The following is an 11,251-nucleotide window of genomic DNA, read 5'->3' as shown; positions in this document are numbered from 1 at the left end:
TTCAAATCTGTCATCCTATAAATAGTGATAGTGTGTATCTTCTTGTGGGCAAAGGAAACCGTAGGTGTTCGAGAGCTCCAAGATGAGGGGCCTTAGTACTACCAAACCCATTAATTTGATCGATGTCTGTCTCTTCATCAATATTTTGTTCGTACACGCGGTGGTGACTCAGACTCACCAGAACAGCACCACCCCAGTTAATGTGGGAGTGGTTCTTGACATGGATTCCTTGGTTGGAAAGATTGGCTTGAGTTGCATCAACATGGCCCTCTCTGACTTTTATGCCACTCATCCTCACTACAAAACCAGGCTCGTCTTCAAAACCAAGGACAGCAAGGAAGACGTCGTTGCCGCCGCTGCTGCCGGTTCGTTCTATCATCTCTGTTCTTATATTTCGGTCCCTTTATTCACTTATCTTCCTCTTTGAACTTACTGTAAATCGTCTCTCGGCTAACTCATTCAGTTCATATACATGTTGAAGTTAAGTTACTGATATCATATAGTAAAATGATATGTTTAATCATTTTTTTCCCTTTTTTGGGTTTTTAATTGTCTGTTTAATCAATTAATGCAATTATTCAAATATTTCATCATCAAGCAACGCAGCAATTCTAAACCAACCAGTTTTGCAGCATATGCATGATTCATATATAAAAATTCTTTTTATTTGTATTAGAAAAATAATTTTTTTTTATATATTCTAAATTAATTGTCTCTAGCTAGCCTTCTTTGATGTACTACTACAAGTCTACAACGTCCAGAGTTATTAAGAGTTTTAAGATACTAGCTTCCAAGTCAACACCATGACAGTTATTTTATTGGTATTATATACTCTTATCGTTTTCGGAGACGTAGAAATATAAGGATAGATTTTGTTTGGTTTCGAGGAATGCTCCTAAAAACAGGAAATTAAATATGGTTGTAGAGAAACAATTGTATGCACCAATTAATGCCTGGTCTTAAGTAAAATATTCCTGCCGAAGAATTGCCTTCCAACTTGTAATAATAGAACATATGACCATCACGTGATTTGAAAAGATCCCCCCTCCATGCTCATTGCTCAACCATATATTATTATTTTTTAATTTTGTTACTGTCTGACCTAGTCAGCAGACAAGTTCCATGTCAATTCAATAATCTGTAGCATGTTAATCTTTAAGATTAAGGTTGAAAATTTAAGTAAGAGTTTTGTCAATTTGCTTGGTGAACAGCTCTGGAATTGATAAAAAATTTTGAAGTGCAAGCAATCATAGGGCCAAGAAGTTCAATGCAAGCCAACTTTGTTATCAATCTCGGAAACAAATCTCAGGTTCCCATCATATCATTCTCTGCAACAAGTCCTTCTCTTACTTCCCTTCAGAGCTCATACTTTTTTCGAGCTGCACAGAGCGGCTCATTTCAAGTGAAAGCCATAAGCGCCATCGTCCAGGCCTTTGGATGGAGAGAAGCTGTACCCATCTACATAGACAACCTGTTTGGAGAGAGCATTATACCTTACTTGACGGATGCCTTACAGGATATCAACACTCGCGTCCCATATCTGAGTGTCATTCCTGCGTCTGCTAATGACGATCAAATTGCTAAAGAACTTTACAAGTTAATGAACATGCAAACAAGAGTGTTCATTGTGCACATGACAATGCCTCTTGGCTCTCAGATTTTGGCCAAAGCAAAAGAGATAGGAATGATGAGTGAAGGGTATGTTTGGATCATGACTGATACCATGACTAATCTGTGGAGATCAATAGATGCTTCAGCCATCGATTCCTTGCAAGGTATTTTAGGTGTGAGGTCTTATGTTCACAAATTGGAAAAGCTCGAAAATTTTAATGTTCGCTGGAAAAAGAAATTCCAGCAGGACAATCCAGATACTAATGCTGAATTAAACATTTTTGGACTATGGGCTTATGATGCAACTTTTGCACTGGCCTTGGCAATTGAGAGAGCTGGCACAGTGAACCTCCGCTTCAACAAAACAAATATTTCCAGCAGTTCTGCGACAAACCTTGAAACATTGGGAGTCTCACAAAATGGTCCACGACTTATCCAAGAATTATCAAACATTAAATTCAGAGGCCTTTCGGGAGATTTTCATTTTGTTAATGGACAGTTACAATCATCTGCGCTTCAGATAGTTAACGTAAATGGAAATAAGGAAAGAAGGGTCGGGTATTGGACACCCCAAAATGGACTTGTAAGAAAATTGGATTTGACAAACACAAGCACAAATTCAACTTCTAAGCCAAAACTTGGTCCCATTATATGGCCAGGGGATACCATCTTGGTTCCCAGAGGTTGGGAGATCCCAACAAATGGGAAGAAATTGAGAATTGGGGTTCCAATGAAAGTTGGTTTTACTGAATTTCTTGAGGTAGCATGGGATCGTACCTCTCACAAAGCAATATCAATTAAAGGGTACTGCATTGATGTTTTCGAGGCTGCAATGGCTAAGATGCCGTATGCTGTTCCTCATGAGTATGTTCCATTTGCAACGTCTGATGGAAAAGCTGCTGGGTCTTACAATGACTTAACTGATCAAGTGTACTATGGGGTATGTCTCCTCTAATTGTTCTATCTATTACTAGCTAGTATTCAGTGGTATGTATAGTTTTAATGTATAGATTCAATTCGTTTTTTTATGCGGTTTGGCAATTCGCTGCCATGAACAGAATTATGATGCTGTGGTAGGAGATACAACTATTGTGGCAAACAGGTCATCGTTTGTGGACTTCACATTGCCGTATACAGAATCTGGTGTGGCAATGATCGTGCCAATCCGAGATAAAAACAAGAAGAATGCATGGGTTTTCTTAAAGCCTTTGACATGGGACCTCTGGGTAGCAAGCGGTTGCTTCTTTGTCTTCATCGGATTTGTCGTTTGGATTCTCGAGCACAGAATAAACGAAGATTTTCGTGGACCCCCTGCATATCAAATCGGCACCAGCTTCTGGTTCTCCTTCTCAACCATGGTGTTTGCCCATCGTAATAACCCTTTCACGTTTTCAATCTACAAATTAATATGTTTCATTTCGATAAAACATTTGAAAAACCCCATTTATTTGTTCTTGAATTGAATAATATCACAGGGGAGAGAGTGGTGAGCAATTTGGCTAGATTTGTGGTGATCATATGGTGCTTCGTCGTTCTCATTCTCACTCAAAGTTACACGGCTAGTTTAACGTCAGTGTTAACAGTTGAGCAGCTTCAGCCAACTGTAACTGATATAAATGAGCTCTTGAAGAGAAGGGAGAGTGTTGGTTTTCAGGATGGCTCGTTCGTTGAGGAGATCTTATTGGGGTTGAAATTTGAAAAATTCCAGCTCAAGAAATATCAGTCTCCAGAAGAACTTCATGAACTTTTTTCCAAGGGAAGTGCCAATGGGGGTATTTCTGCAGCTCTAGATGAAATTCCTTATATTAAGCTATTTCTTGCAAAATACTGTGGCAAATATACTACGGAAGAACCAACATTCAGAACCGCTGGTTTTGGCTTCGTGAGTTCTCGGCTGTCAATCTCTCTCACTAGTCACTACATTCCTTTATTCCATATGATATGAATGCTTAATGTTTCATGTATGCTCATTTATTTATTTTGAATTTTAGGTCTTTCCTAAAGGTTCCCCTCTTGTAGCAGATATTTCAAGGGCAATCTTGAATGTTACTCAGGGTGACACAATGGAACAAATCGAAAAATCATGGTTCAAGAACGAAATTGTTTGTCCAGACTCCAACCCCTCTGTTTCTTCAAACAGGCTTAATCTTGAGAGCTTTTGGGGCCTGTTCCTCATTGCTGGGGTTGCATCTATATCAGCTCTTGTCATTTTTGCAGCAATGTTCTTGTATGAACAAAGGCATGTTGTGTTTCAACTCCATTCCAAAACTTCAATGTGGAGAAGAATTCGGATTATGTCCAGAATCTTTGACCAGAAAGATCTGAGCTCCCATACATTTAAAAAAAGTGAACTCAGAGATGCCAGCAGCACTTGTAGTGCTCAAAGTATAGGTGTTGTTGGAAGCTCAGAGAATAATAACTGCCCGCCAAGTCCATCAAGCTGCTCAAACCAGACAGATTCTTCAGACTTTGTTTCCTTTGTAGAACAAGGAAGGATTACTGGGCACGCTGATCAGACTCCAAAAGGTTCATCATCTCCAGATATATTCCCATCGCCAGAAAGATCTTCTATTGAACTTGCTGATTATAGACATGACACATGAACAGAATTGGTTTAGAAATTCTCACTGAATAGAGAGCAATATTAGTAAAAGATGAATGTAAATAGATGTATAGTATATGTAGGATCATAACTGGATTGGAAACTAATAAATTCAGTACTTCAGGTAGCTGCTAGCAGCTATTTTGCTGCTAAGATAGCCCTTGTTTTTGTGTTTTGAACTTGAATATATCTGTATTCCAGCTTCCAGGTTGAATATTGTTAACCAAATTCTGTGGTCGGTTCTACGTAAAATCCACTCTGCCTAACATATTGTTCACAATTTTGAGGAAGATGTTCCCTTTTTTTTTTTTTTTTTTTTGTGCTTTTAACAAATTTAATTGCACCTGAAACCTACCTATAATATGAAGTTACTTCACCAACTTTGTTCCTAGTTCTTATTTGGCCTAAATATCAGATGGTATGTGTTATATATAAAGCAATAAATTGAACTTCTCAGAAGTGAAAATGAAACTATTTTGTAACTTATTGTAATTAGTGGAGCAGAACCACCATATTATTCATAAAGAAACTGCAATATATATATATATATATATATCTTTCATAATAACGTACTTACATTGCTTGAATGTATTGGCTGATTAGTACATGCCACTAGACAACTAATTAGGAAATTGGAAAAAAAAAAAGAAATTTTAATTAAAATTTCCCAATTATACCAAATTAATCTTGTCAGGGAAATCTTGTCCCAATTACTGAGATTATTATGGTAATTGTCATTATTAATTACAACTAAAGTCATATGTATGCTACCGAACATGACCATGACTAGTATTTTCTCTTATTAATTTTCCAAATGTTTGAATTCAAATTTGGTTCTTCTGTGCTCTGCTCAATTGAAGAAGTCAAAGTGACTGCCTACGTTTGGAAGTTAAGCTGTTTAAGCATCAGTTAGACTCGGGAAACTAGCGAAGATTAAAAAAAAAAAAAAACAAAATCCAAGTTGAAGCTGTTTAGATTTTCGGTTGCTCACTTATATTAGTCTCTATTTCCATTAATGACTCGTTCTTGATCTTCACAAATCATATAAATTTAAAGAAAAACAAAAGTATATAATTACGAAGAAAGTGCGTGAAAATAAAATACGAGGAGCCCACAAAGCAGTGAAAGAAGAAAGAGTGAGTTTGGGAAAGAGCAAAGGTAAATAGAGAATAACCCTCGATCCAGCTATGGGAAACATGATGACGACTCTGCTCTCTCCGATTTGCTCACCTCTCTCATGGATGACACTCCCACTGTACCTTTCACTTTTTCCCTTTTTATCACTTCAAAAAAAAAAAAAAAAAACCCTAAGGCGTGAATTTCTCCGAAAATTATATACTAAACCCACGTTTCTAACAAGTTTTGAACCTTCATTGTGAAGAGTTGTGACAGTTACCTAACGAATTTGTCGAACATTACTTGGCCAAGAGTGGTTTTCAATCTCCCGATGTTTGATTTTAAGTATTTCTCCCCTTTTTTTTTGTTTAATTTTCCATCCAATTTCTTTTTATCCTCTGTTTAGCTGCCCAGACGGAGATTTGAAGAAAATAAATTCAATTCTTCGAATATTTACTTAACCTTTACTTCTTTGGTTGGTTTAAGATAATAAAGTTTGAGATTTTGTTTTCCTTCACACGAATAGCTCTGCCTAAGGTTACTTATCTTTCTTTGAGTTGGTTCTAGGGTTACTGCTTTGGTTGGTTTACGGAGTTATTTCCAATAGGATGGTACTTTAAATTTTTATTCCTTAACAGGGATAGTTTTAATCTTATTTTCTCAAAAAAAGTACTCGAAATGTCAATGACACATCAGCTATATTAATTTTTTTAAATTAAAAAATAAAAATTTTAGGAATTAAAACAGTGATCCTTCCCCACTTTCCTCCGTCCTTTCCTTCTCCTAGTAACCGTCCCTACCATCCTAAAACATCATGCTCGGTTCTGCTTTAGTCAATCCCACACAATTAGACGACCCGAAAATAATACCAGAGCTTTTCTCTGTAATGAATTGTTAGTAGTAATCCATCATCTAACCATTACCCGAGTACATTTACTTTCTTTCAGAATCTGTTCTTCAAACGTCTTCCAGACATTTTCTTTTTCAACTTAAATTTTTGGAATTCTATAAAAAGCGCTCCACAATCATGATTTTCCTCATCTATATTGTTTTCTTCCTTAGTTGGGAATTCTACAAAATAATCATTGATATCTTGCCCCTCACTAGTAGAACAAACCTTTCCTTGTTCATATTCAACAAAGTAGCAGCTCAATCTAACTCTCCCCTAGTATCGCTTTTTTTCTCTTTTTCAAAATTTACTTATAAGAGAAACATAAGAAATTAAGAAGAGAATTAAACGCCACACCTTCACTCTCTGTTTACAGTTGTTATTCTATTTACACATCAAATGCAATCCAAAGTCCCCAAAAAAAAATGCATTTTTAAAGCAAAAATATATAAGAAATTGGACAAAAAAATCAGGACAATGAAGCTGCTTATTAATTTCCAATTGGAAGATCTCAAAATATGCTTTTCTAATGGATGTTGCAGATTATTCATGTTGAAAGAATATTCAATCAACAAAATCAATCAATAAAACAAAAAGAATGGGAGCACTTGGCAAATAAAAAAGGCGAAACAAAGCAAAAGATCATTGAGAGAAATCTTGTGTTCCAATCTGAGGTCTGATACAATCAGGGATATAGGAACTTTTTTCTTTCTTTTTCTTACACCGTTGAATCTTTTTTTTTAATAATAAAATCTAGACAACATTACTCAAATATAGTTAGAATCATTCTCAATAGTTGCTCCAATAAGCTCTAGACATCCCTCAACTTAATATCTAGCATCCCTACTCACTTGTGCAAATTTTGCTAACTTGTGAGCAGCCTTATTGCCCCTCTTCTTATATGCGAGCAAACCGAAGCATGAAATCCCCGCAGCCTCTCTTCTTAACCTCTGTAAGAGCTGCTTGTTTTAATTCATTATGAAGAAAGTTCTAAGCAGAAGCAAAGCATATATTTGTTTTACAACAAAACGTTGTCAAAATTTTGATGAGAAATGCATGTTTTAGCTGCTTAGGCATATGCAGAATATTCTGCAATCTAAATGGGTTCATTTCCTTGAGAATTATAAGAATATGTCCAGTCAATTTTTATTTGTTGAAGCTTTTTGTTAATTGTAGACACTCTATTTTGTCCGAAGTTTTTTGTCAATTGAGACCAGTCCAAACTCGATTGTAGGGATTTTTATTCTTTTTTATTTCATATTTTTATTTTGTATTTTTCATTTGTTTTATTTTATTTTATGATCTATCTATTGTTTATTTTCTTTTTATTTCTTCATTATCTGATTAATTAAAAATAAAAAAAGAAAAAAACTAAAAGATTGAGATTAGGCTCGATGATGATTGTTATCAGAAAGTATAATTAGATGCTAATCTTTGGCTTTGGATGTTAATTAGAATTGAATTGAAACTTTATCAGCATGGTTTTATATATCATTGCAATTCAGGGCAGTCGACAGAGAAAATAAGAGGGCAACATAGTGGAGATTGAAAACAAATCCCCATTTTGTTCGGCTTAGCTCCCAATTGCTAGTCACCACCATCAGTCATCCACAAACTAAACCAGCCACTGAAGACTACCACTACCTTTCCTCGCCCAAATAATAACCATCGATCCAAAATCCAACAAATAATCAAAACACAATAACGAGAGTCAAGCAACCAAAAAAGGCCACAGAGATAAGAATCAACAATCGACAACAATCGATAGATGAAAACAAAATATTTTCTTCTAGCAATGGGTTTTCGGTTTGGGATTCACTTTTAGTTAGGCACCTTCTGCAATTCTTTTAAAAGGCAAAAAAAAGGGGAAAGATTTGGAGGAGTTTTTTAATGATCCAAGTAGCTGGGATTAGGAATTCCAAGAAGTGGTAGAATGGTCTTATGTGTTTTAATTTGCAAAGTGTTAGTGAGATTCCGAAATTAAAAGGGAAAGGAAGATACAACTTGTTGGCAAAAAGTAAAAGACAATAACAAAAATTGAGAGTTGTGTTGCTGAAATGAAAAGTTAGGCTTTATCCTTTTGCAATAAAGAGTAAAGAAAGGGGAAGGATCTTGTAAAAATGTTCAAGAACTTGAAGATCTGGTCTAAGTCCAGAAAGTTTAAATTTTGAGTGTAACCTGAGAAGGATTCAAGACCCCACAACTTGAAGCCGAGAACTGCAAGCCCACTTTTTAGCTTAGGCGGGCCTGCGTTGGATTTAAATTGTACTCAAATTTTAGATTAAGAAAGGACCAGGATCTACACATTTTCTAGCAAGCGACCCGACCCAAGCGTCAACTTGTTTCTAACCCGCTCTTAACCCCTTTACCCGTCAATCTTTGGAGCCGACCTGAGCCATCAAGCCGCATCCCTTGAGCTGTTCTTTGTGCCTAGAGTCGTGTCGCGCCGAATCCCTCGAGCCGAGACATTCTTTTTTTTTGGTATTTTATTTATTTGTTTATTTATTTATTTATGTGTTATTTATTTTTATGAGGTTTTTTTTTTGCCTGAATTAATTTAATAAAAATCAATTAAAAATTAAAAATTAAAAAAATTGAAAGTATCAATTTTTCTTGAAAATAAAATTTCTAAAAATATTTTCAATTCCTAAAAAATATTTTTAAGAAAAAGTTAAAAGTATCAATTTTTCTTGAAAATAAAATTTTAAAAAATATTTTTGAAGGAAAGTTGAATGTATCAATTTTCTTTGAACACAAAAAATAAAAAAAAAACGATTTTGAGGGAAAGTTGAAAGTATCAATTTCCCTTGAAAATAAAAATGTATAAAAAAATATTTTTAGAAAAAAGTTGAAAGTATCAATTTTTCTTAAAATTAAAATTTTAGAAAAAAATATTTTAAGGAAAAATTGGAAGTACCAATTTTTCTTAAAAATAAAATTATCAAGAAAAGCATTTTACAGAAAAGTTGAAAGCATCAATTTTTTTTTAAATAAAAACCTCTAAATGCTTTAAAGAAAAGTTGAAAGTATCAATTTTTCTTATACAAAAGGAATGAGTTTTTTTAAATGAAAAGAAAAATATCTATATCGAAAGTCAAATCATCATTCCTTTTTTTTTTTGAAAATTTTTTAATGTTAAATCATCTGACGATGGAGCCTCTGCAAGTGAAACAGTAATTTTTTTGCATATTCTTGAGGTGAGAAAACTTTTTTAATTTTTTATCAAAAGTATTGAAGTTAATTAAAAATAATTTTCAATAATTAATTACTTGATAAAATTTTTAAAACTTATTGGATAACATGAAATTAAGCTGGTACCATCTTTCGATGGGGGTTATGAGAGTGTTATAATCTTCTTCACTCGTAACCGAACTCCCGAACCTCATTCTGGTTAATAGACCTGAACCTATTCTTTTAGGGACCCTTAATCAAGCTTAAGTGTTCCTTGAAAGGATAGATTCTTTAGGTGATCAATTGCACATAAACAAAAAATATTGATGGCGACTCTTCAAGTTAATGTCTAGCGATAGATTCTCAGATCTAGACGTTATGACAGTTTGGCGACTCCACTAGAGAAAGTCGAGAGTTAAGCCAGCAAATAAATTCGTGTTATCCAAAAAGCCTAATAAAATTGAATTCTTTGTAAGGATTTTTTTTTCTTTTCCATTCATTTTATTCATGTTGCAAATTATGTCATTCATATGCATATGCATAACACGAGCTCTATACCCGAGTTTCGTCCCTCTATAAGGGAGTAAAGTACCTATGCTTTTGTGAGGTTCTAATGCCTCCGTAATGGCTAGCGAAATACTCTTACTCAAATTGAATCCTTTTCGTTAGTAATCTGTAATGGGTGAGGATTGAGTTACCTTACTAGTCTATGATGGACGATAATGTAAGAAATAATTTGAAAACCTTTAGTGGTCAAAGTTGTCTAACCTAGTAGATAGTGTACACTTAAGAGGCGAACCCTAAGATAAAGCCTTTCTTATCCAATGATAGGTATATCCTGAAACTAAGACACAAAAGGGTGTTTATCTAATCATTTTGATTGTCTGACTTTGTGCATCATTTTTATTATCGTATGTAACATTATGCATCTACTTCACTTTCATTTCATCCGTGAAACTAATCATGTTGTTTGTTTAATTTTATGCATCTGTATTATTTCATTATATGCATCATTTTCATGATCATGTTTTAACATTATCATTTGCATCATTCTTATTTCATCCATGAAAATTCACATTCCATTCATGCATCAACATATCATATAGTATAGCATAACATTTTTAATCATAATTATGATGCTAAAGGTTTAAGGATAGTTTCACCAAGCAAGCTCACTCATCGATACAATACAAGGGCTCTAGCCAGACAGATGGAATAAAAAAATTTTAATCGTCTTGAGAGGATAGAGAAAGCTCAAGAGAAACTAGAAGAGGAGTTAAATAGGATTTTGAAGGCTTTGAACAAATTAAACAAGGGAAAAGGTATAAAAAAAAGCACTAGTCAACAAGATCATCTATCACAAGAGGTGGATGACTCACTGTATCCTCTTGGTTTTGGGTCACATCAAGCCCAACCTGTAAAAGGTCCACTATCCCAGCAGTTCACATATCCTATAGGGTACACATACATTGGAATGCCATTAATTTCAAATCCATCACAGTATCAGAGTTACATAAATTTTGTCTTTACTGAAAAGATAGTTGGACCAATACTAGTCTCTAATTTAGATGATCTAGAGGATAAAAAAAATTGAAGCCCAAAGAGAATGAGACTTTAGAAGCCTCAAAAGTTGAACAAAAAATGAACTTGTTATTGGAAAGGCTTCGAGTAGTGGAAGGAGTTGGTTCTTATGATTCAATGGATGCAGCTGGGCTCTATTTAGTCTCGGATGTTGTTATTCCTCTGAAGTTCAAAGTGTCAGAGTTTAAAAAATATGTTGGTACAAAATGTTCGAAAATCCACATTATCATGTACTATAAAAAAATGGCTGTCCATGCTAATAATGAGAAGCTATTAATGTA

The 11,251-nt window shown here is 34.5% G+C and overlaps 1 protein-coding gene across 1 annotated transcript; it reads left to right on the top strand.

Moving 5' to 3' along the window:
* Positions 1–4,461, top strand: LOC111284430 (glutamate receptor 2.8-like). The gene is made up of 5 exons (XM_089762689.1): positions 1–365; positions 1,212–2,551; positions 2,670–2,982; positions 3,087–3,493; positions 3,603–4,461. The coding sequence occupies exons 1-5, from the start codon at positions 83–85 to the stop codon at positions 4,212–4,214; spliced, it is 2,955 nt and encodes a 984-aa protein (XP_089618815.1). The 5' UTR covers positions 1–82; the 3' UTR covers positions 4,215–4,461.
* Positions 4,462–11,251: the final 6,790 nt, after the last annotated feature.

The sequence above is a fragment of the Durio zibethinus genome, chromosome 6 (assembly GCF_047325235.1).
Source record: "Durio zibethinus cultivar Kanyao isolate XHJ-2024 chromosome 6, ASM4732523v1, whole genome shotgun sequence".
In the NCBI taxonomy this organism is placed as follows: domain Eukaryota; kingdom Viridiplantae; phylum Streptophyta; class Magnoliopsida; order Malvales; family Malvaceae; genus Durio; species Durio zibethinus.
The sequence above is the reverse complement of the archived record's forward strand: the minus strand, read 5'-3'. Positions and strand labels throughout refer to the sequence as shown.

Coding starts and splice junctions, on each gene's coding strand:
- LOC111284430 (XM_089762689.1), top strand. CDS start 83: ATGAGGGGCCTTAGTACTACCAAACCCATTAATTTGATCGATGTCTGT. Junction 2,552..2,669: donor CTGATCAAGTGTACTATGGG/GTATGTCTCCTC, acceptor TGCCATGAACAG/AATTATGATGCTGTGGTAGG. Junction 3,494..3,602: donor GAACCGCTGGTTTTGGCTTC/GTGAGTTCTCGG, acceptor TTTGAATTTTAG/GTCTTTCCTAAAGGTTCCCC.